The sequence below is a fragment of the Hipposideros armiger genome, unplaced genomic scaffold (genome assembly GCF_001890085.2).
Source record: "Hipposideros armiger isolate ML-2016 unplaced genomic scaffold, ASM189008v1 scaffold_42, whole genome shotgun sequence".
Taxonomy (NCBI): Eukaryota; Metazoa; Chordata; class Mammalia; order Chiroptera; family Hipposideridae; genus Hipposideros; species Hipposideros armiger.
In genome coordinates, this window is record NW_017731392.1 from 3,370,195 (window position 1) to 3,396,444 (window position 26,250).

Genomic DNA, 26,250 nt, shown 5'->3' on the forward strand with positions numbered 1-26,250 from the left:
TGGTCACTTGTGCTCTGATGGGGAAAGACCCTTTGGTCATCCAAACTATTCATAACATTCCTGGACTTTGTTTTGTATCTAAAAGATAGGTTAAAAGCAAATATTTATGTATTGAATCACATATTTCTCATTAAATATTCAAGCCTAAAAACTGATCTTAGCAACACTTTTTAAAACCACATATAAGAATACACTAAGAGATTAACATGCACTGTTAAGCTGCTATCCTCCACTCTGCTGGCATATAAAGGAACTTTCTATTTTCATTTACCTCATGAGGAAAACATAGGAACTTGAAGCCCTAGACCAAAATCACTGGCTTCTATAGCAAAGAAGCAATAACAAATCTAGTTATTTACATTGCTGTGCATTTTTCTTTTTTTTTAATTTTCACATCACAAGAATAGAAAGCAGAAAAAAAGCAGCTGTTTTATTCAGCTATTCACAAGAAAGAATTTTTTTAACCTGGTCATTTAAACACTTATTTCATAGGCTACTCCTAGAATAATGCAATAGCTATTACATAAAATACTGCTTTGTAATTATATTGCTAAGAATAAAGTATTTTACCTGTCCAAAAAAAGAAAAAAAGCCCTTCATTGGGTACCTTTCATCCTTATAACAGAATGGTGCAATCTGGGGCTTGGCTTTTTTACCCTGGCGCAGTTCTTCCCCCATCACCCTCCAGAGAATGTCAGAAAATGCAAAAAACTTCAAAGAGACTAGAATCACATTCATACTTTCTTGAAATGTAGCCATAATGAACTTTTTTTTTTTTTAAGGCCAATTTAGGTTACTTCTTGAAGTATTCCAGCCAGCAAGAGCCAATGAACCTGGTGTTCAATTTCAAGCTACTTTTTATTTTCTCAAAAATCTTCATAAAAATATACTCACTCAAATTTAGAATTTTTTTCACTTCCAACTATGGTGGTGCAATAAAGATAGATTTTTTTGGTTATAAAGAGTATTTGTTTACAAAGAGTGGCTGAACTTTTCAAATGCAATCTCACGGTCTTGATTTTTCTATGCTCTATGCCCTCATTTTAATCTAGCAGCTGCATTTCCATTTTTTTAAAATTGTAACTTAATATGTATATTAAATTTTAAAAAGGAAACATCATTAAGAAAAACATTTCCAAATATTAGGGGAAGAAAAGGCTTTTGAGTCTCCTTTCTTAATGAAAGGACATTTTCAGAATTGGGGTAGAATCCTGTGCCACCAAAGGGTAACTCTTCCTCCTCTGTTAATTTTCTTAGGAAGTTTCCGTTGTATAAAAAGAGAAGCTCCTAAATAAACAATGTATCTTTATGTGTAACTCTACAAATATACAAGAAAGTCCGGACTCTTCATTCTTCTACTACCTTAGGGATGTTTTTAAACATTTGGTGAAATCCAGAGGCAAGTGAGTAGCAACTTCATTGCAATGCCTTTTGATTAGTTGATTTAAATCTTCATTAAAAAATGAATCCCCTTGTATAACTTTATCCTGAAAAAATATTAAAAGTTATGAGTTAAAAATGCTTACGCTGTAAGTAAAAGCCAAGCTGTGAGCACAGCTAAAAATGGCAACAGCTGATACCAAACCAACATGGGAAACAACAATGACAAGTGCTGGGTCAGGTCTTGGACATAATCCAATACTGCATGAAACAATCTCATAACTGTCTCTACACAGAATTCCAACCCCAGAGATCCATCCTACCAACAACTCCTAAACGTAAAAAACAAAAAACAAAAACTACCTATACAACAATTAGGCAAGTTGGAATCCGTTATTAAGAGATATATTAATTTAGTTTTTACTTCATCTTTAAAAAAAAAAATTATGAAAAGTATCACATACCTTCCTTTTGGGGCATGAAGTTTCAACAGGAGGATTGAACGTCATTGCTGCCATGCTGTAAGCCTCAAAAAGTTCTGCAGCAGATCTATAATCATAAATAGAAATGTAAAGACACCACCATACTTGTACAACTTGAAAATTAATTATGCCCAGAGAATGACTCATTATTCTAAACCTATATATTAAGGTATAACATAATCTGCTTTTGAAAACAACAGATCAACACACGCACATAAAATAAATCCTAAATTCCCATGCAATAACAACATTATCGAACTAAGTCCACCTCAAAGAAGTCTGGTATACGTTTATAATAGAAACACAGGCCTGGACGGAGAGAAGGCTGAGCAAAAGGCCTCATGCTCAGTGTGATCAAGTCCCAATCCAACCAGCTATGTGAACAATATGCAACTAAGTTTAACTTAGTCATGTGAGCCAAAGAAGTGAAACATGGAGTTATCCTCCGTGGATTTCAAACAGCTTGACCCTTCAATTGTTGGGCTGCATTAAAAGCAAGGAGAGGCCCTTCAGGACAGAATAAATGCCTATACCCATGGCATGTGAATGAATCCTTAATGATTCAGGGTTCATTCACATTCTCCAAAGGAGACCGGCAAGGGCCTGCAAGGGTTGTGACTAGTGTCCACATTCCAAGCTCCACTCTCCAAGGGAAGACATCACGAGGCTCCTTTCTCAAGCCTGGGGGAGAAAACCATTCACCATCTTTCTCCGAAAAAGGAAACCTCTGGCATAAATGAGGCAAACACTCAAGATCTCCGACAAAAACTTGCCAGAAAAGGATTGTGGATAAAAAAGTTGTAAAGAATTGTTTTTTCCTTTTTTCCCCTTTTAAAAAACAAGGCTGGGGGACAGGTGGGAAGGATGAGGGAAGAAAAAACTGGACGTTTTATTATTTTATGGCCCAAAGTTATCTCTTATCCTAACCAGAAGGAAAAGGGTTTACGGAAAACTACAGTTTATGTCTCATTTTAGAAGGGTAAACAGCTAACAACTGCCATGTAAAAAATATAGACCTATTTTTGTCAAATCTCCCAGTATTTTATGAGAAGCTGGAAATGTGATTTTTAGGTCAATTATTCCAATATTAAAAAAATAACAACTAATTCAATTTCTGTTCAAACTCTGAAGAGGCCAGAAAATCAGCCTGTTGGCCTACAGGTCACTTGCCTGTGATCCCGGAATTTAAAAAACCAGTGTGTTTGCAAAGGAGAAAAATCTATAGAATATTCATTTTGAGTGGTAGGTACATTACAAGGGTGTCTTTTATACCATTTTTTTCTTCGTTTCTGTATAACTGAAGTATTTCCTATCAGATTTTGGGGGGGGGCATAAAGTAATTACTATTTTTTCAATTTTTCTATACTTTTGAAAATTTTCAAAATAAAAAGTTGGGGGAAAAAAGCTTCTTTTAGGAGGACCCTTTTCTTCATCTGCAAGAGTGTAAGGTGAATGCCAGAAGTAGTGACCCAAGCTTCTTGCAGATCAGGAGGCCCTGTGCAGAGATGGGTGTGAGGGCCAAGGAGAGAAACTGCGGCACTTCCGGATGGCAGGGTTCCAAAGCAACTCTTTTCTCTCCCTCTCTCCTCATTTCTATCTTTCTGGCGCTAGCAGGGCCATTCAAGAAAAAAAAAAACAGAATCTCACTGTAGATGGACTCGGGGGTGTTAACATAAGCAAACACAGCATTATCTTATTAATCACTGAACCCGAGTAATGGGTATAGGGGGGGAGTCACTATTCTTTCCACTTATCTGTATGTTTGGAAATTTTTCTGACAGAAAAATGTTAGGTGATTACCCAAAACAAACTAACAAAATCACATTCGGCATGTTTTCTCTTCAGAGTAATTCAGGGATTTGAAGTGAGACCAAATCCAGATAACTAACAGCACTTTACATTTTAAAATCTATTACTTTATAAAACAGACTTCTCAGAGTAAAGAGCTATCAACTGAAATTTGCAGTTTTATAGTAAGGAGATATTAAATACTACCTTCGGCTCAGCTCCGGTTTGAGTGCTTCAGAGCCTTCCAAAGGGGCTCCGGCAATGAGGTGAGCTGCAAATCTCTGCACTACGGGATGGAAATGTCGCTGGAGGGGAAACAAGGCAACCACATTTTGAACTGGTCAGTACTTTATAAAACACTAGCTACAGCAAAGATTTTATTTAATAAACACTCATCTTTTTAACAAATATAGCTGCATATGTTAATTCATAAGAACCACATACCTACAGGAAAAATACTATTTTTGCTCACAGGATTACAACACAAATCTGTTTGACGACCAAGTTACCAGTGACATAGCTTAGTCTTGCTTTTACCATATAAATAGAAAATTCAAAAGCAACTTCTCTCTGAGCTAGAAAGTTGGTTTAGAACAGGTTTCCTGAAACATGTTTTCTACGAGTCTCATTCTAATGCTGTCCACACTGTAGGACCACGACATATAAGTAGCCTCTTAAAACTGACAGGCCTATCGAAGTCTCGTTGAATAGGACCCCACGCAAATGTGCCTGGTAAGGGAAAGAGTTCAATCTTACCCCACAAAACTGTCTTTTTCAGCTTCCTTAGAAAATGTATCTGAACAGCTTAAAAATATGTAAGAGTGAAGTGAAATGTACACTATTAAAACAGGAATTCAAGAAAAGGCAGTCCCAGAACAAAATATATGAAGTACTCTTGCAATAATAATTACCTGGGGAAAAACTGAACAAAACTGCTCACAAAATAAAAGGTGGGGTGGGGGGACCCTTACCCGTAGTGCATGCAGCTCCCAAAGAGCAGTGTTCTGAGCATTACAGTACTCGGGTTCGTCCAGCTCAGGGAGAAATACTCCGCTTCCCTGAGACTCATTGTCAAGCAACAGATCTGTTTTGGGGAAAGTCTGCAAAAATTTCACATAAGAAAGATTAAATTAATATTGTTAATATAATATTGTTAATATAAAGAAGGTTATTGGGTTCTATACTTTTATTTGTACTTAAATTTCATTTGATTTTATGGTTATATAAGAGCTATAAGCAGATGGACTTCATACCTAGTTTTAATTTTTTAAATTTAAGTTTATACCATAACACAACAAAAATTGCAAAAGATTATTTTCTTGGCTTACTCTGAAAAGAATTTATTTTATCTTGCAAGAGAAAAGAGAATATTCTTTTTGCTCAGCAGTCCAACTTTTAGGAATCTTTCCTATAGAAATAATTACATTAGATAAACATAAAGATATTCATTACAGGATAATTTGTGATAGTAAAAAAGGAAATAACTTATATGTCCATCGAAAGAAAAATGAAAAGTATAAAAGCCAGACTGCCTGACTATAAATCCCACCTCTGCCACTTACTAGCAGAGTCACTTTAAGCAAGTTATTCATTCTCTCTGGACCTCAGTTTTCCCCATCTATAAAACGGGAATAATAATAGTAGCTATTTCACAGAGTTGTTATGAAAATTAAGTGAGTTAATTTTTTTTTTGTAAAGCATTTTTTACAGTGGCAGGCCCCTAGTAAGAACTGTATGTTTGTTAAACAAATAACCTTAGTCATTAAAGAGATAAAGTATTGAGAGTTATATGTGTACTGACACAAAAATGTGTTCATCACCATTAAGTGTTAAAAAAAAGTTGTAGGGCTGGCAGAGTGGCTCAGTTGGTTAAGAGATGGCTTAAGCGCATGAGCTCTGAGTAACAGAGCCTCCAGTTCAATTCCCACTTGGGCCAGTAATGCTGCACCCAAGCTGAGCTGTCGTTGAGCTGCCAACAGGTAACAGGATGGCTCAGCTGGTATAACAAGATTGCCTGTTCAATGGTGAGCTATGCCCACCCAGAACTAAGACTGAACTTGGCACCTTGAGCTGAGCTGCCGCCCAGAGGGCTCAGTGGATAGGGTGTGCACTCTTAATAACAAGGCTGCCAGGTTCCACTCCTGCATGGGATGGTGGCTACGCCCACCCACAACTAAGATTGAACACAGCACCTTGAGCTTAGAGGCCAGAAGCTGCTGATGGGAAGCCAGATGGCAACTGGCGCCCTCCACAACGAAGACTGAAGAGCAACAACTTGGCTGGTCCCCTTCCCCAATTCCCCAACACTGTTCCCATCCAATTCCCCAATAAAATCTTAAAAATAAATAAATAAATACGTTGATAGGTATATACAATAATCCCTTCAATCCCCTTTCCACTAAAAAAAAAAAGGTTGTTTTGTCTATGTTTGGTGTATGCATTTACATATGAAAATTTTAAAAGTCAGCTGGAAGGATACCCACCAAATGATAACAACGGTTACCTCTGGAGAGTCAATACAGGTGGAATACTTTCCTTTTGTAACTTATGTACTTCCTTTATCACCTGATTTTGTTACAAGTGTGAATTACTTTTATAATGAAAATAATAATGTAAGTGGGAAAAAAGAGGGATCAAACAAAACAGCACTGTTGCACAGAACTTAGCTCTATTCGTTTGCATCACTACTTACATGCATTAATATTCTGTTAGTTGCTAAAATGCCAATGCTTGAATTTGGAAGAACGTGAAGAGCCAGGGTACACAGGCGCTTGATGAAGGCAAGGGCTCGCTGCTGAGAAACTTGCTTTCTGCGCTTCGTGAGCATGACATCGAGGCACTGGAGTACAATCTCAACGCCTTCATTGGTAGCACCTAAAAGAGCAGACAGGCCTTCATTACCTTTCATTATGCATCCTCACCTAGCTGCAGAAAAACCCAACATCAGCTGTTGTACCTGTCCCGAATCATTTCCCTAACCAATGAGGCAGGGTTATACCACTCAAGAGAAGCAGTGGGCTGTCCTGCATCTCCAGTCAATTCCAGAAGTTCACACTCTCCAAGTCTCATGGAAGGTTAAACAAGATGTGTGACAGCGGCAGGCCAGCATTTTATAGACCAGCGCCTATTTCTCATTTTTCATGGACTATAATTCGGTCACAACATTTTCTTAAAAGAAATATTTATTAAAGACACATTATCTAAACATACATACCTGCATGTAATTTGAACAATGTTTTGTAAAGATGTGTATAGAATTTCATCGGATCAATATTCAGAACATCACCTTTGAAATGACAACAAAAGCAATTAGGTATATTATAGCCTCCAAAGGTAAAGCAAACAAACCTTGATCAGCAAAGGATCTTACCTTGCCCAGAAAGAATATGAAAAGCAGTCTGGACACAGTGAAGACTTTCTTGATAGCTTAGGTCCTTAAAAAAAGAAAAAAAGATATTAAGAATAAAAATACCATTTATATCTTAAAAAGTTAATTCATTCATAGAGTTACTTACACCAGACTCAATGAGACTATGTAGAACCACTAATAAATCATCAAAAAACTCCACATTTATAAGATGAGCAAACCTAGAATCAAACAAAACTTAGTTAAAAGATAACCTAAAAACAGAAATAAAGCAGCCAAAAATTAAACTTGACTTTAAAATTGTATTTTTAATATTCTGTATTACAAAATATTAGCTATGATGATGGAGATGATTGATACTTTTCAATTTTTCAGATAGGCCTTTTTGACAAATCATCCACAGTTGGACACTATACTCAGCAGGCACTAAACTAAATAGAGTATTTCAAAAATCCTTCTGCCCTGAGAAACAAGTCACTAAGAGCAAGCAGCTTCACCGAGGAAAGTTTACCAGGTGTCCACCACGTTCTAAGTCATAAAGGAGCAAGCAGCATCTGCTTCTGGGAAAATAGGTGGGAAGAAGGAAAAGAGGAAAGATTCTGCTATTTATACGGACATGGACCCTACGAAAGCTTTAAAAATAAATGAGAAAAAAAGTTGGACCTCTTGTCTAGTTCAGGCTCTGCAATTAATGACCTATATGATCCTACATAAGTCACTTGACTGGACTGGGCCTCTCTTTCTAGAAATAACTGAGATCACCCAATAGATTTAAAGAGAAAGAATCGTGGGAGCTATTTAATGTCAGCACTCTGTACACTATAAAATTATTAGGCACTGAAGTAGTTAAAAGATAATCTCTTCAAAATTAGTCCAAGAGCCTTCGACACTATGTAAATCTTAGGACAAGAAAGGACCTCAGAAGTGATACATTCCCTGTGTACTGGTAAAACGTTTTGGGGAAGCAATTTGGCAATATTTATCAAAATTTAAAATGAGCAATATATGAACCCAAATGCATGAAGATATTTCCAGTGCAGCAAAAGGGACTAGCCAAATAAAGTAAGGCAAGGAAAAGCTGGTGACAAAAAGAAAATGAGAACTGAGAAGGACACTGGGTCATCAATAGTAAACCCTGTTTAAAATTCATGGTTACATCGGTCTTATTTATTTAGAAAGTCTAAAAGGTTTCAACCTACACAGCCCTTACTTGGCAAGACCTTCTAGAACTGCTGGCAGGAGAGGTGACCTCTGGGCCTTCTTCAATATTCTGAAGTAGGTTACAAACACAATATTCAAAGTCTCCGTGTGCTGGCAGAAGAAACAGACAATCGACTTTAGTATAACCAAGTACTTTTCTCCTGAGTTACCATAATTGTCACTTTCAAGGCACAACCTTTTTGTCCCTTCCCATCCCTCCCCACAATTCAATCTTAGGAGCTTCAACAAAACAGAATAAAGATATACAGCCTGTGATTTCATAAAACCAGCACTGATCACATTACAGTTTCGTGCACATCTCACCTCTCCGTCTCATGAAATAAACCAAAATTACACAGCCACAAGTTGAAACAATAAATCTCTAGTCAAAATTATTGAACAAAACATTTTAAAAGCAGAAGAAAATATGAAACTGCCTACCAGTTTAAGTTTTTTCTCAGTACTCTCTGAAGCTTCTGCCTCCCGAAGCTCTCGTTCTAGTTTCTCTTCTGCTTTCTTCCACTGAAAATAGATTGGAAGAAAAAAAAAAGTATATACCACTGAGTGAAAAAAGCAGAGAGGCATAATATGTAAATATTATGAAACACACATAATAATACCACAAATTGTCTGTGAGTACAAATACAAGCAAAAGAAGAAAAACATGGATAAGAAGCATACACAAACCAAACTGAGGACAGTGGTTGCGTCTGGCAGGGGTGGGTGGGAGGCACAGGAATGCGACTGGAGAGACCAAAGGGGATTCTATCATCAATGGTTTCTTTCTTTTCAAAAAAAAGTTGATACAAGTCTATTTATATTTGCTCATTCAGAAAAGTGGATACATCGAATGCTGTACACTATTCCCTATAGTTTTCTATAATATAAATTAAAATATTTCAAAAAAGAAAAAAAAGGAACAACATGCTGAGCCCAGAAATAATTCTTACTGTTAAATCATCTATATGACATGGGAACCAGTCATCAACAATACTTCCCAAAGTCATTTGTATCCAATATAAATGATAAAACCAGATACTATATAGAAATTCAACAAAACGTCAAGGTTTTCCCACTTCCTGATGCTGGAAGAGCAGTCAACAATAACTGCTAAGCTGCCTGAGACACATGGAGCTCCCTTCCCGCATGTGAAGCGGTTAGAGAGCGGACCCGCTCTTACTGGGTCTTTGTTTCCCCACAGCTACTTACGTCCTGTTCTTACCTGGCATAACCAGCTCCTGTTAAGGTAGTATAAATAATGAAAATATTTACCTTCATTTGTTTACAGTTATAAGTCTAATTTGACATTTCTGTCATGTTTTCAAAATTATTAGACACATTCACAAATGGGTATGCAGGAAATTATTTTTTGTTTTGTTTTTATAAGCAATTTGATAACCCTAATAAACTGTTTAGAAATGTTTTAAGAAGCAATAATAGTAATAATGGTGGTGGTGACTAATTAAGTTTATAAAGCACATCCGGTTATGCACTCTGCTAAGTGCTTTACATGCCATCTTAAACGGCGCAATGACCCAATAACTAGGTGCTATTAATTAGCTCCAATTTTCAAAATTTACAAACAAAAAAAATGTGTCCCAAGTCTCACAGTAAATAAACAAAAGGTTTCAAATACAAATCAAAGAAACATGATTCAGTTAACAAAAGCCTACTCTGTCGTGAATAAATTGGCATAAATACATCCTTTCTGTTAAGGAAGGACTCTTGTGGGTCACCATGACTCTAAGACGATCTTAAAAGCCAGCATGGCCAGAAAATCTTTTCATCCATTGCTCTCTTTGCCAATGAACTGTCAGTTTAGACTTATTTAATAACATATTTCTTTGCAATACTGGGAAAAATTAAATTCTCTAAATATTAGATGTTAAAATGTTTATAATTTGATTTAACTATGCCTATACTGTGCCTAGACTATGATTTTAATATAAAATCAAACTTAAAAAGGAAATAAATCAAACCTTTCTCTGCATTCTTGATAGACTTTTTCTCTTTTCCTTGAAAGTCATGAACTTTTTTGGTTTATTAATGACTTCTGTATCTTTTTTCACTTCTACTTCCTTGATTCTTAGGCACAAGAATGTTTTTAACATCTAATATTGAAGAAAACACAAACACACAGCTTAATATTTATACTGCCTTCAAAAACTTTATACAGAAAAATAAGCATTTAACAATGTTATTTCCTTGCTTCATGCAAAAAAAAACCAACAAAAAACCTTGAAGTATCTTTTATCACATTTTACAAAAGTTCTATTATCTTTTTGCTAAACATATATGATAATTTGTGTTTAGAAAGGACAACTACTATTTGGCTAAATACATGTAATATTATTTTGCAGTTTAATGAGAATAAGGCCGAGAACACACTATTTGGCATTGGTAGATAGGATTACAAAGAATAGACAGGCCAGAAAAAAGTTCAAACCAGTATGGGAGGAGAGGATAAAAATTAGGCATGTTCTAAGCCAGTTTTAATTTACCAAACTAGCTTCAGTTTTAAACAGTTCTAATTTTCATCTTTTCTTCCCAATAAAAAAACAATACGAAGACTAGTGTTATTATTGTAAGACTACTTATTTTCCTTCAAGCCAATAGGTCCCCAACTTTAGCAAACATCAGATCACCTGGAGGGCTTGTTAAAACACAGTTGATCCCCAGCCCAGAGATTCTGATTCAGTAAGTCTGGAGTGGGGCACCAGAACTTGTATTGCTAATTCCCACTGATGCTGGTTCAGGGACCACAATGGGAACTATTGACTTAAGTCATTCAAAAATTCAGACGCTAATTTGGAAATTGGTGTTTTATGCACTACAGCAACCATCCAAACACAAAGACGATCCTACATTTTCTCAGGAACATCCACTCTACTGACCTCCTACAGTCACAGAAGCATTCCTGGAAAAAAACTTGAGAACTACAGCTTTATATTTTTCTAATATGTACATTGGAAAAAAATGAATATTTCAGATTACAGGGCTTAAAGCACAAAATGGAAACAGGTAAGAACTAAATGCATAAATAGTGAACCCTAAGTCACTCTAGGTATCAGAAAGATCAACTTGAGTGTCTTGTAGGTATTCTATGTGTTCATAAAATATTACCCACAAATGAAAAATAACTCCAGGGCCGGCCGAGTGGCATGTTGGTTAAGAGCTGGCTTGGGACGCCAGCTCTGAGCAGCAGGGCCCTGGTTCAGATCCCACATGAGGGCCAGTGACACTCTCCTCTACAGCTAAGATGGTGAACAACAGCTCAACTTGGAGCTGGGCTGCTGTGAGTCGCCGGTGACGGCTGCAGCCCCTGCTGCAGTGGGCTGCCATGGGCTACCATGTGTGGCCGGCAGCCAGCGTGAGTAGCCAGCAGCCAGTGTGAGCTGCCAAGAGCCGCCGCGAGCAGCCGTCCAGTGCCCAGCAACGAATCTGCCTCACCCGGGAAGAGCACAATGATAATACCAACATGGGCCAGTGAAGCAACATCCTCCACAACTAGACTGAAGAACAAAAGGACAGCAACTTGTGTGTTCCCCTTCCCCGATTCCCCAACGCTGTTCCCCTCTCCCAATTCCCCAATAAAATCTTTTAAAAAATAAAATAAGTAAAAATAACTCCAAATTCAAAAATACAGTATATGGTCAACTAATCTTTGGCAAGAGCACCAAGAATACATACTGAGGAAAAATACTCTTCAATAAAGTGTTGGGAAAAATGGATATGCACATGCAAAAGAATGAAACTGGATCCTTATCTCAAACCACTCATGAAAAGTAACTCAAAATGGATTACAAACTTAAATGTAATACCTGAAGCCATAAGACTCCTAGAAAAATAATGGGGAAGAAGCTGCTTGACATTGGCCTTTTTCCATATGACACCAAAGGCACAGGCAATGAAAACAAAAATAAGTAAGTGGTATTAAACTAAAACCTCTGCACAGCAGACTATCAACAGAACAAAAAGGCAACCTACAGGATGGGAAAAAATATTTGCAATCTGTATATCTGATAAGGGGTTAATATCCAAAATATGGATAATACTCATACAACTGAATACCAAAGAACAAATAACCCGATTGAAAAATGGGCAAAGAATCCGAATAGACATTTCCCAAAGACATACAAATGGCCAACAAGTATGAAAAGATGCTCAACGTCACTAATCATCAGGGAAATCCAAATCAAAACCACAATGAGATGTCACCTTTGTTAAAAAGACAAGATATGACACGTGTTAGTGTGGGTGTAAAGAAAGGGGAACCCTTGTGCACTGTTGGTAGGAATAAAAATTGGTGCAGCCACTATGAAAAACAGTATGGGGGTTCCTCAAAAAATTAAAAACAGAATTATCATATAATCCAGCAATCCCACTTCTGGGGATATATCCAAATGAAATCAGCATCTCAAAGAAATACCTGCACTTCCATATTCACTGCAGCAATATTCACGATAGCCAAGATACAGAAACAACCTATATGTCTGTAGTCAAATAAATGAATAAAGAAAATATACTATATTCATACAATGGAATATTATTCAGCCATTAAAAAAGGATCCCACCATTTGTGACAGCATGAATGAACATGGAGGACATTATGCTCAGTGAAATTTAACTCACAAAATACACAAGTATGAAAAAATAATATGGCCAAAATGTTTTCTTCCATGCTGACTATAACAGCAAAAACCTACAAACAACCCAGCTGTCCATCAAGTAGGAGGCTATATATTCACATAATGGAACACTATGACAGACATTCAAAAGAATGGGAGAGCCCTATACATAACTCCACAATATATAAAATGAAAACACCTCCAGAATAATTTCCATAGTGTAAAACCATTTTTATTTTAAAATAAACGTGCATTTGCATAGAAAAACATCTAGAAGGATGGATACAAATCAAACTGTTAAGAGTAAATTTACAGCTTAATAATCAAGAGTATATGACTAGGACCGGCTGAGTGGCTCAGTTGGTTAAGAGATCGCTCAAGAGTGTGTGAGCTCTGAACAACAGTGTCGCCAGTTCAATTCCTGGCCCGAGCTGAGCTGCCAACAGCTGCCAATGGGTGGCAGGATAGCTCAGCTTAAAAAAAACAAAAAAAAGGTATATGACTAAATAGAAGGTTACATTTGGGGAATTGAGTACTTTCCCTTTCTACTTTGTACACTTCTATAAACAATCAATTCTTCATGACAACTGAAAATTAGCTTCATAATTTAAAAACAAATATAACACAAAGTAAAAAAAAAAAAAGACAGGCTTACCTCTGGCCTAACGTCATAATTTCTGCCCTTCACAAAACCAGAAATCACTTTAATTACACCGAGGGAAGCTTGGCCTAATTTATCTTGTTTAAAGAGCTTCTTTACTGCCTCACAACACATTTCAGATATCTGAAAAATAAAATGTTACACTAAACCAGTGTTTCTCAACCTCAATACTACTGACATTTGGGGCCAGATAATTATTTGTTGTGGGGGGCTGTCCAGTGTATTGTAGGATGTTCAGAAGCCTTTACCCACTAGATGCCAGTAATAACATGCCCCCACTACTGCAGTCATGACAGCCAAAAATGTCTACAGACACAGGTTAATGTTCCCTGGCAGGCAAAACTGCCTCCTGTTCAAAACAACTGCACTAAACTTACTGTCAAGTAATTTTCTTAAAGAGACTATTTTAGCATACCTACAAAATAACAGCTTCCAAAAAATTTAACAAAAAAATCACATGGTCTATAATTTTCTGTTAAGCAGGACAGCCACACTCATTTAGAGCAACCCACCGATTTTGACATGTCATTCATGAGCGGGACAATCAATACAATGATGTTGTTGTGGAAGTTGAAATGAGGCAGTGCCACCAACAGCTCACACAGGCTCTTCACAGCCACTTCCGCCAGTCCTTTGTATGCCTTTAAGGAAACTACATTACTTTTCTTCAGCTTCCTTTGCTTCCAGTCTAATTAAAAGGTAACTATAGTTAATTACTTTACTCATTGGTCAAAACTTCAACTAATTATCTTTCTTTTACAGTAATATGAGATAATATGAAAACTCAACACCCCACTCCAATTCTTAAATATGAGTTGTGTCTACATTTAGACAAGTACAAAGGTTATCATTATATTTTTTCTACACCATTCACCCTCTGGCTCTAACCACAATTACCAGAATCTTGGCTTTCTATACGTTTTGAGACATAGCATTAGATGAAAAGGGTACCTAGGGGGTAAAAGAGGAGAGGGGACAGGGAGCTGGATACCTTCAAGGAGTCCTTACACTGGGCTCTACCAAGGCTTCTCCCCAAACACCTGACTGTAAGTCAAGAACCCTGGGTTCAAATCCTAGTCACCCACTAACTGGCCAGTGAATATGAGGAAGTTCAAAACTGTCTGAGCCCCAGTCTCTCTCATGTTCCAAAAATCTAAAACATCATTTCTCTTGAATTCTTGATGATGCTCAGAGTGGTATCTTTACCCAGGAGGTCCAAAGGAGATTCAAATTCTCCTTCAAAATAACTGCTGATTCATGGTACCTCTTTTCTAGAAACTTCTATATACATACACTGTTACTGTAACACGGCATCCTGAACATGAGAATATGCTAGTCTCTACAGCAGGTCCAATACCTCCCCCTATCTCGTATATAGCCAGCCAGAGGTGAGAAAGATGATATGGATAGTACCTTTATTTATATACTTATTTATTTTTTTAATTAAAGTTTATTGGGGTGACAATGGTTAGTAAAGTTACATAGGTTTCAAGTGTACAATTCTGTAATTCATCATCTATATATCACATTGTGTGCTCACCACCCAGAGTCAGTTCTCCTTCCATCGCCATATATTTGACCCCCGTTTACCCTCTTCTATCACTACCCTCCCCCACAGCCCTCTGGTAACCACTAAACTGTTGTCTGTGTCTCTGAGTGTTTGTTTGTTTGTCTTGTTCCTTTGTTGCTTTCAGTTTTATATCCCACATATCAGTGGAATCATATGGTTCTCAGCTTCTTCTGTCTGGATAATACCTTTATTTTAAACTTTTTTCTCATCTATATAATTTTTCCCTAAACGAACTGTGTTCACCATAAGTAAGAATGATGTGTTCTATTTACTTAACCCTGACAAGAGTTACTAATCTACAGACGACTGGATAAACAAAATGTGGTCTATACACACAATGGAATATTATTTAACCTTAAAAAGGAAGGAAATTCTGGCACATGCTACAACAGGATGAATCTTGAAGATTTCATGCTAACTGACTTAAGTAAATCACAAAAGGTCAAATATTGTATGATTCCATTTGTATGAGGTTCCTGAATAGTCAAATTCATAGGAACAGAAAATAGAATGGTTGCTGCCAAGGGCTGGAGGAAGGGGTGAGGAATTCATGTTTAATGGTTAACGAATTTCATTTGGGGAAGATGAAAAAGTTTAGAGATGGATGGTGGTGATGGTTGTACAATAATGTGAATTTACTTAATGGCACAGAATTGTACACTTAAAAATAGTTAAAATGATAAATTTCATGTTATGTATATTTTACCAAGACATTTTTAAAACTTGGGGGGGGGGGGTGAAACGCTTCATAATGGTTCAATTCACTTAGAAAAGGCCTGCACCTGCATGGTCAAATATGGAGGCCACTGGGCCTCTCGTGCCACTGAGCACTTGAAATGTGGCTAGTCCAACACCTTCATGCCCTTATTGGGCCAACAGGATTCAGTGGTCCTGTTCCAGCTGAGGGAGCAACTGCATGATCCTTAGGACCAGCACCGAGTAAAGAAGCCCAACTAAGTCAGTGAAAGCACCTGACCTAGGCAACTGAATTCCTTCCCCAATCATGGCCCAATTTTCCCTATGCCCTTCCTTTTCCAAAGAAAAAAAAAGAACAACAGTTCGATAGAAAAGTTTATCGTCCTGAATAAGTGACTCGTAAGCCATTTTCAAAGTACTCATTACAAGTTATCTTTCCCACCTGACTAGTCCCTCAAAAAAAAACAGTAGAATTCTAAATTCCAACCATTCATGAATTTAAAAAACAAACAACTACTTACTAGATAAAGGACTGCAGCAACAATACTAAAACTGATAAAATATAGTGCCTAATAGCACAAGCTAGGCGCAGCTGTGTTTTACATCTATACATTCATAGGCACAGCTGTGTTTTACACCTATAAATTCATTTACTTCTACACAACAATCCTGTGAGGTAAGTACTATTATCATTCCCATTTTATAGACAGAAAAACTGAGGCACAGAGATTAAATGATGTGCCTATCACCTATGTGTTAAAGGGTATCCAGAAAGTCTGACTCTAGACTGTTCTCCTGACCATACACTATTAATGACAGTCAACATACAGCACAGAAGATAGAATTCACCTTCCTGGCCAAAGTTAAGTTTGTTACATGCTTTCAAGAGATGTTAAATATACCTTTAACTATTTGCTCCAGATTTTCCAAATAAAATTTATATTGACTAACCAGACCTTCTTCAAATTCTCTTAACTTCTGGGTTTCTTTGCGGATCTGAAAAGATCAAAAGACCAATCATTTTTTTAACATCAATATATTGACATCTGAAAATCAGTGCAAAATGTGACTGCCTAGTACATACCCAGTCATGTAAAAACAACCAAACAAAAAAAAAACACCCTGTTTTTCCCATCTCTAGCTCTCCAAAATGTTCAGCTTATTTTGTATAGTAATTGTATTTAGCATACCTTGGTAGATTTTTCTGCTTCTGTTAGGGGCCGGATTTTATATGAAGGAGTAATGTCTTTAAATAACTCCATCAGAGAAATTATCACCAGCTTCCGAACAGTAACAGCCACATCAGGATCTTGTTCCATCAGCATGGAACGTAATTCTTTCAATTTTTTAACCTGTTAAAGAAATAACTTATAAGGCTAGAGTATCATGACAAAACACTTATGAGCAAAAGCCCCACACCTGGTACAATAAGTGAAATCCACACAGTGACTCATAGCGACTCGTCAAGCCAGACACAACTCCAGACACTACCAAAAGAGAAGTCACCAGTTTGAAGTTAATCATATTTTTGTTAGTTATAAAAAAATACTTTAAAATGTTTAAATTTGTTAATTTACTATTTTTAGAAATTTGTTTTAATTGCATTTTCTTAAAGATGTGTGTCCTATTTCTCTAAAAACTTTTTGAAATATATTAACGCTATATATACTAAATATATAATCACATGTATAGAAATTAATCAGGAATTAATAATGTATCCACATTAACTTTAGCTTCAAAGTTAGTCATACAAAGACCATCTGTATGCTATAATGCAGAAGTAGAAAATTGGTTTACACTAATGAGCTTGCTTTGATGAGCGACACTGCCTGCTGGGGTGGTATCTGTAAAAGCAGCACTCTGGTGATGAGCAGTTTGCCACAGCAGGGAGGAGGACAAGTCTGTCACCACCTATTTGCTATCCCTACTTATATGACATGAACATGGGGCTCCAGAGTTAGAGGACCTGGGCTCCAATCCAGTGGCTGTTCAAATCTGGAACAAACCACTTGAGTTTTTCAAAGCTCAATTTTTCCGCTGTAAAATAAGGTTAATAACTCTTGTCTCTATGGTTTTATGATTGAGATAATGCCTGTGAGAAATACTCCAAATTCCCCTCCCCGATTCTGCTCCTGATCTTCCCGTCACTCTGTTAGAAAAGTACTACTCCAAAGCACAGCCACATGAAATTTTTTGTATACATGTAAATAATCTATTTTATTGTTCAGTAAACAAATATTTGTCATAGGATGTTGGGGACACCAACATAACAAAAATAATAGTGTCACTTTATATGACTTCATGTATGTATCATTTAATCATCACAAGTTTTAAAATAGGTACCATCCCCTTTTAGAGATGGAGAAAATGAGCCTTGGGTAAAAAACTTACCCAAAGTCGAACAGATAGTAGTTAGCAGAGCCAAGACAAAATGGGGTTTCTTGAGTCCACATGTTATAACGATCACCACCTCCACTACTGTACCCACGGCCCAATTCATTATGTATAACTCTCCCAGTCTATTTCACTTCAAATATATTCCACTTACAAGTATTTCTGAACTAATCCCACTGACTTTTGTGTAGCATGTTCCTTACTAAAAACTTTACAGATCAGTCAAGCAAATTCACAAGTAGGTTCCTCCTTCCTAGTATAATTAATTTTTATAAGACCACTTTTAGAGTTACATTAAGTCTAATATCTTCATTTAGAGACTCGGAGCATTTAAGAGACTTTTCTCAGATTACAGAAGAAATTAAGTTCCGATGCAGAATTAGGCTAAGGTTCTGTCTACTCTCTTATTCTAACTCACTTACTATGTTTTGCTAATGCTGTTCCTTTTTATGTGAACTTACAGATAAGAGAATCTTAAAATATTAGACATTTAGACCACATCTAATGTGAAGAGCCTAAAGAAATAAATACTACTTACATTACTTTCTGGATCTGATAATACGGCAGACGCCAAGGTTGCAATATGCATTTTCTTCTCCTGTAATTTCTTTTTTCTCTCAAATAAATGTTCTTCTATGGTGAGCTCTCGAATAGGATCTTCAATGATCTCTGAAACAGATTAGGTTTTCCCTCTTCAACATTCCATTATATACAAGCATCCAAGAACCTTAATGCATATTATTATCCTTTCACCAAACATATGAGGTACTATCAATAGCTCCACCAATAGTACCCAATAAATGGGGTACTATCAATAGTCCCATGTTGTAGATAAGGAAACTGAGGCAAAGGGAAAGTAACTTGCCTAGACTCATAAACCTGGCAGAAATGGAACTCAAGCCCAAGCAGCCTGATTCTAGAGCTCATATTCTTAACTACTATGCTAATAAACTCACAATAACTCATATTAACTAAGAGAAAGGGCAATCTGCTTTAGTTTTTTTAAGTACAGAATATTCTGTTTTCAACTCTATACAGTCCTTTAAACTACACAAAATATGTTCACCTTAAGAAATTCATAAAGAACTAAATTTAATAAACACACATAATCTGCAATAAGCTTATGAAAGATAACTGAAAACAGTAAATAGTTGACCTGTAATCTCATTTACACATTAATGAGGTTTGCTAAGCAGAAGTAAAATTTAACCAGCTTGTTCTTTCACAAATTCCAAAACAACAGTTTCAAACAATAAAATGTTATTTGAATCTAACTTTTTAGAACTGTGCTGTTAGAAACCCACATTTAATGATCTAAAGCAGACATATACAAAGTACAATTGCTCTAAGAAAGAACCAAAATTATTTCATACCACAGAATTGTTTTTGTAATTTAAAGCTATTAATAATTAGGTAATAGTTATTTGTAGGCAGATCCTTCTATTACAATTAAAAGGAATTCAAAATATGCAATTCTCAATTAACAATTTAGTAACTATAAAGATGTATCCCATTACCTTCCTCAAGTTCCATCTCTTCTTGATTTTCTTCATCTTGATTACTGTCAATAACTATGAAAAACATGTATATTAAAATGTGATAATATACTTAAGTGGTGAAACTACAAAGAAAAGCAGGGAAGTGATTAACATAACATAAAACTCAGTAAAGTAGTTGCTTTTGTGAGGAGAGAGCAGTTAGTGATTGAGGGGAACGAAAGGGAAGTTTCTGGGTGCTGGCACTATTTATTTCTTGCCCAGATGGTAGTTCTATGGGTGTGCTTTTTGTGATAAACCACATAACTTCACATCTTTCATTTCTGGGCTCTTCTGTATATTTTATTTCACAAGAAAAAAGATCCTTGTAAGAAACAAAGCCTAATAAAGGATGATTAACATGCTCTAATTTTGGAAACAAAAGAATTTGGTGAAATAACTAAAAAGAAACTTACAAGTACAACAGACACCTGAAATAATCAACTGTGTTTCTGGTTAAAATAATCAAGCTTGACAGATGACTAATTGTAGCTACCCCTCTTTTGTAGATATGGGTAAAAGTCAAAATGAAATTAAATTTTTAATGAAAGAAATATATATTATTAAGGAGCTAAAATTTTAAGTAATACACAGGCTAATCAGTCACCTGGCTTCTCCCTGGTCTGTGGGATTATACCACTTTTATCTTTGATAGGAAGCAAGTGAATCAGTTCCTTCTCTGGCACAGTTTGCAGAGTTCTTGGTATTTTTTCATACTTATCCATGACATGCTCATGCTTTCGTTTCCTGGCGTGAACAGGCTCACTGCAGAAAAAAAATTTAATTTTCAGTTTTAAAATATTAAAAAGGAACACCGACTTATCATTTTTAAAGCACAGAAAACTGTATCACTAGCCAAACCTTCAATAGGTATATAGATATTAGCACCTATACCAGGCACACAGCAGACACTCAAATAATAAATGAATAAATGAATTGTACAGTCTACCACAAAGACTCAAACTACGGCTATATTGAGTTTTCCCTTTACATGCAAAATAAAGGTGAAAGTTACGGCAGATTCTTTCTGAAGAATATTTCATAGAGCCAAGGGTGACATCGTGCTATTTTGCATTCCCAAAAACCTTCAGAACATAGCATGCACTTAGGAGTTAAAAAAATTGAAGTTTAAATTGCAGATCTACTACTTGTGATTGTGGGGAAGCATCAGTTTCCTCTCTGTAAATGGGAATAATACCTACCTAATAGGGTAATGAGGACTGAGATCATAGCCATAAAGAACTCAGGACAGTTCTGCCAATTCCTCAAACAAAGAATGGCATTCTTTCTCATTCACTCTACTTCGCTATTCAGACTCAAAAGAAATAAAGATGCTCACTAAATAAAATCAGCTTCTTTTATTCATGAACTTCATTTAGGAAATAAACTGAATAATAGGGTTTACTCTTTGTAAACATTGTGTTTTTAAGCTGAAGTCTTGCACTAACTACATAGGTTAAATTCAGAGCCAAGTTTTTAATACTGAAAGAATGTGAACGATTATAGTCTAAATAAAGTATTACCTAGATGAAAGATCTCTCGTTAGAAAAGATGCTCTTTGTCCTAAATCCTCCATTAACTGTAAGTCATCTTCATCCATCATATCTAAAGGAAGGGCTTCCTCTTCTTCCTCCTCTTCCCTCTCAATCCTTTTACCTGTTCGACCGAAAAAAAAAGAAAAATCAGAAACAAGGATTAGAGATGTAGAACTCTACATTTTTGTTCTCCAACAGGAAAAGCTTGTGTTTCTAATACCTGAGCCCAGTGTTTCTAAATGGGAGCACTACTCACTTGTTGAACAGGACAATTCTTTATTGCACTGCGGTGTCCTGTGCTAGTGTGCCCTGAAATCTAACTGCCTGGAACATTTCCAGGTCGCTGTAACGATAAAAAAATAAATGTCTCCTCACATCCTACATTGTCTTACAGAGCATTTGACCAATGACTTAGCCCCATAGCTCTGATCTCCAATAACTGTCACATCCGCTCCACTTCAACCACCCCCTCCAAGGGCCACATCCCAAACCTTGGTGCTCACCCCTCTCTCTATCACAACCTTTTGTCCTTCCAGCTGTCACTCTGTTACTTCCATTGCACTTTTGACCAAATAGACCTTCAATCCTTTGACTCTACATCCTATCCTATCTTCATTCCCTTGTTTAGACTGTGTGGTTATCACTTGAACCACCCTCTTGCACATGTCCTCAATTATTTTCCCTCTACAGTTTAGACACTTACATCCAACAAAACCCAAGTATGACTCATTCTACTTTCTCTCTTTGTCCCTTGCTCTCTTTCTTTCTCTTTTATAATTAAAAAAAGAAGAAGAATGAATGCCAACTAACTGCTAAACACTGTTCTAAGTGCTGAGGATTCAACCATGAACAAGACAATCTTAGCATCTTCCCTAACAGAACTTACAATTCTCACTCCAATAACACGTATAAATATCACTATATGAAGTACACAGTGCACAGAATGGAACACCTATCTACTTTAAACGAGCCTGCTATTTCTCAAACTGACCAGCAATTGTTTTATTTTCCTGGTCAACTTTCTCTCTCCCCTAGGGTACCTTCACAAATCTCTTATCTATCATCACACTTCTAATTTCATCACCTACCTCACTTCATAATCATTAGAGGACCTACCTAGTTACTGAGAAAAGAAAAGCTGTAAGATAGAAAACACCTTAAATCTCCTACACTAAATTCAATAGCACTTGCAGGCATCTTTTCCTTTTTCTTTCTCCTAACACCGAAAGAGGTGCCTCTCCTCCAGTGCTCTGGATCCCAAAAACTCTTGCCTTCTCTTGCCTTGTTCTATCGTTTAAGCCCTCTCTCCCCTGTATCTTCAACCTCTTTAATCTACTGATTTCTTCATATTAGCATTTTAAGACGGTCAAGTCATTTTCTAGGGGGCAATCTGTCAATATCTTTCCAAAATTTTAAATGCATTTTATTACTGGTTAAATAAACTTCCATAGAAGAGAAAAATATGCAGCTGCTAAAAAAATTTGAAGTAGGAAGGGATAATAAGCATATCATTTGCTGCATAGATCTTATGTACCATATAGGATATAGCTCTGCCTCAGTCTTAACAGCTATATAGTATTCCACCACCTGTATAAAACATTTAGATCATTTATTATAACAATTCCTTGTTGATGGACATTTTGATTTGCAGTTTTTGGTGGTGGTGGTGGTGGTGGTGGTGTTTGTTTGGTTTTTTTTGGTTTCTTTTGCTATTTTACAGTGTTGCAATGAACATGCTTGGGCATGTATACTCTTAGCAAATTTTTTTCCAATACTAGGGGTGCCAAAAAATGTATACATGTGCCTTGCGCTCATCTTTTGTTATCAGTATATATTGAATGTTACAATTGTAATACAGTTTTCTCCTTTCTTAAAATCTGTATACATTTTTTGGCAACCCCTCTGTATAATCATAGGATGAATTCCTAGCAGTGGGACTGCTGGGTCAAAGGAAAGTGCATTTCTTTTTTTTTAATCCCGCCTGTCATTGTTTATATGAGTTTATGAGTATATATATTTTTTGCCTTTTTTATTCAAAGGGTATAAGCGTATCAGACATGCGGTGATAGCCTATAATTTCAAGTGGGTGAAAACTTCAATACACACTACTTCTCACTTTTTTTTAAATTAACTATTTTGTAGAGTATTTCATGCTAGAACATAGTTTCCTTCTTTCTTGAAACACTCTTCTTTTGATTTCTAAGACACTGTACAATTCTGGTTTTCTTCCTAATTCTCTGGTTCTTCCTCCACCCATTTCTTAAATGCTGGGGTTCCTTCTAATTCTGTTCTACGTTCTCTTATTCTCATATAACAGTCTCCACAGTATTTTACCCAAGTCTAAGACTTCAATTACCATCTATATGCTGATAATTTGCAAAATGACTCTAACACAATCTTTCACTTGAACCTTATACACTTATATCCAATGGTCGATAGACTTCCATATGTAAGAATGAAGAGATATTTTGCTTATTTTTAATATATAATTATTAACACATCATGCTTTTTAAATTCTGATCCCCTTCCCCCAATTCCCCAATGCTGTTCCCCTCCCCCATTTGTCTGTTTCCCTCCGCCAATTCCCCAATAAAAATCTTTAAAAAAAAAGTTCTACTGGAATTTAAATGGAAGAGATCTTAAAAAGTATCTAACTCAACCATAGCATTTTTTTACAGATTAAATACCTGGAAATTAAGTGACCAACTGAGGCCACATCACTAGTAAGTAACAAAATCAAGAAAAAAAAACAAGTTTCCTGACTTCCAGTCCCATGACCTTTTATACATCACAATAATATGTTGCCAAGAGATCAAACTAAATAGATCAGGATTAAGAAAATGAGATGGACACGGGAAGACAATAGTCAGATACAGTCAAATATGATGACCATGAAAGTACCAGTAACACTGTAGAACTGGTCTGACTCAAAATGGTCATATTCCTTACCTAATTTGAGTACTGAGAGTTCTTGAATAGTTTTACAAAAGAATAACCCTGACAATTAGAGCTCAATTTCATGCCAGGTTTCCAAGTGAAAAGAAAGCCAGAAGTTTAGAATACTAAATGAACCTTGGCAACACTGTGAAGAATGCACCAGAGAAAAGCAATGTTCTTACCTTAGCAACCGCCCAGTGAATGGGACAGTGGCAGCCCTGGTATGCTGCCCAACATTTATTTACAGGGCTATTCCGAGTTTGTTTTCCCAAGTATTGTATCTTCAGATCTGCTTTCTAGAGAAACTAAAAGCAGAGGCTAGTTCTTTCTCACAATGAATACTGTATTGAAATGTTTTATCACACTGACTGTGATAAAGTATATAGGACTACTATTCTTACCTACTCTTGGGAAGATCTGAGAAGAAGAGTGATTACTAGAAAGCAGTTATTTCATGAAGAACATTTTAGAACAAATCAACGGAAATTACAGCACAAGAATGCCTTCACGATTACCTGGTCGTTTTTTCTTTGGGTCCTCCAATGGAACGGGTCTCTTAGACACAGCATCTTTTACAGCTTGCCTTAGTTTCCTCTGTTCTTTTCGGTACTTCTTGAGAGTGCTTTGTTGTTTAAATTGCTTATTTTTTAGCTTGTTTTCAAGTTTGACCTTACTAGTTTTTAGCAACTTCCGAAAGCTTGGGACCTGTTTTTTATTTCTTCTCTGTAAAACAACAACAGGAGGAATGCAGCATACCCAGAAATTTAAATTATTTTATTTTTAAAATCAGAGCAAAGAGAATCGATTATAAATTTCATTACACCAATTCCACAATTCTAATGTCTCACAGCCATGGATCTTGCCTATAAAAGCTAAAACCAAACTAAAGCATTAATCCTACACAATGGCACTAGAGCATCAGTTATTCAACCAGGGGTCTTCTTGTGACCAAATCGACAGCTGCTCAAAAGGGTCTTGGACAAAAAAAAGTTAAGAACCACTGATCTATTGGTAAACGGTTATTCGAGGCTAGCTTAACACCTGTAGTTAGCATACTCGGAGCAAAACGCTGACTGTCAAACAACTGACCTTTATATATTGTCTTATCCTTTACAAAACGCTCCAACTTAACAACAGCCTCGTTAAGCAGTGATTGCTGTTATCCGCACATTACTGATGAAGCTAAGGCTTATAGATTATGTGACTTGTCAAAGACCTTTAAACTAAGAAAGGCAAAGCTGAAATTCCAACACTTTGAATTCCAACTCTCTTGCTGGTGACTCCTCATTCAGAAATCCAAATCCTAGGAGTAGCTCAAATTTTCTGTGAGAACCAGAATTTGCTTTCCTATCTCCTTACCCTTTAGGGGATAAAATGGACTCGTCTCGGTTCCCATGACTCATACTACAAATTCACTGAGAACAGAGAACAGGACCCTGTTTTTATCTGTAAAATACGAGGTTCAAAAGATGGTCTTGAAAGAACGCTTCAAAGTTTGACATCCTAGGGATGCAACTCGGTGCTTGTCTTATCGTGGCTCCAGAAGTGGAGCGCCAGCACAGTGGGCAATGCAGGAAGAGCCAGGGTAAGAGCCAAGAGGACAGCTCATAGAACCAAGACGGAGCCCCGAATCTAGGCCACCGCCCCCTAGACACGGGCAAAAACCAGCCAGACAGCTAGTTACACCAGGCAGCAAATCTATCAGCCAAAGGGACCCTAAACCGCGAAAACCGAGCTTCAGAGGATTCTTACCGCCTTCATCCTTAAATCTGAAAGGCGTTGCGGCGCTACAAGTTCACCAGGGTGCACAAATAATCCAGGAATCCCGAGGGGGCAACACACGTGCCGCAACCTCTACAGTGCACAAGACGGAAGCTGCCGCTAGCCCCTCCCCATTCTCCGCCGCCGGATATGAGGGCGGGACTTCCGCAGACAGGCTCGGGCGCGCGCCCTCTCCCGGTGACAGTCTCGCGGCCCTGGGCCGACGTCCACCCCCGGTGTGCACGAGCATGGGCACGCACCGAGCCCAGAACAACGTGGGCCGAAAGGCGGCTGGCCCCGGGCGGTACTTTACAAG

General features: G+C 36.9%; 2 protein-coding genes across 3 annotated transcripts in view; one reads left to right on the forward strand and one right to left on the reverse strand.

Moving 5' to 3' along the window:
* Window positions 1-404: 404 nt before the first annotated feature.
* Window positions 405-26,059, reverse strand: NOC3L (NOC3 like DNA replication regulator). The gene is made up of 21 exons (XM_019639099.1): window positions 25,926-26,059; window positions 24,689-24,896; window positions 21,225-21,357; window positions 20,309-20,466; window positions 19,684-19,737; window positions 18,705-18,835; window positions 16,963-17,124; window positions 16,675-16,768; window positions 14,019-14,194; window positions 13,501-13,629; window positions 10,197-10,328; window positions 8,659-8,739; window positions 8,228-8,328; window positions 7,166-7,238; window positions 7,021-7,084; window positions 6,865-6,936; window positions 6,343-6,524; window positions 4,622-4,750; window positions 3,858-3,955; window positions 1,845-1,929; window positions 405-1,487 (listed from the first exon to the last, which is right to left on the reverse strand). The coding sequence occupies exons 1-21, from the start codon at window positions 25,932-25,934 to the stop codon at window positions 1,359-1,361; spliced, it is 2,400 nt and encodes a 799-aa protein (XP_019494644.1). The 5' UTR covers window positions 25,935-26,059; the 3' UTR covers window positions 405-1,358.
* The window catches only part of TBC1D12 (TBC1 domain family member 12), a 109,837-nt gene continuing 109,646 nt past the window's right edge, over window positions 26,060-26,250 (forward strand). Inside the window, exon 1 of one of the 2 annotated variants that reach the window (XM_019639102.1) lies at window positions 26,060-26,250. In XM_019639102.1, the coding sequence (XP_019494647.1) occupies window positions 26,085-26,250 (166 nt within the window). In that variant the 5' untranslated portion in view covers window positions 26,060-26,084. The other variant, XM_019639103.1, reaches the window with a different exon arrangement.

What these genes read in the sequence shown, in the direction of transcription:
- NOC3L (XM_019639099.1), bottom strand. An exon ending in TGAATGACATGTCAAAATCG is followed by an intron (nt 13,630 to 14,018) that starts GTGGGTTGCTCT and finishes TTTATTTTTCAG; the next exon opens with ATATCTGAAATGTGTTGTGA. An exon ending in CTGAGAAAAAACTTAAACTG is followed by an intron (nt 8,329 to 8,658) that starts GTAGGCAGTTTC and finishes TTCTTCTGCCAG; the next exon opens with CACACGGAGACTTTGAATAT.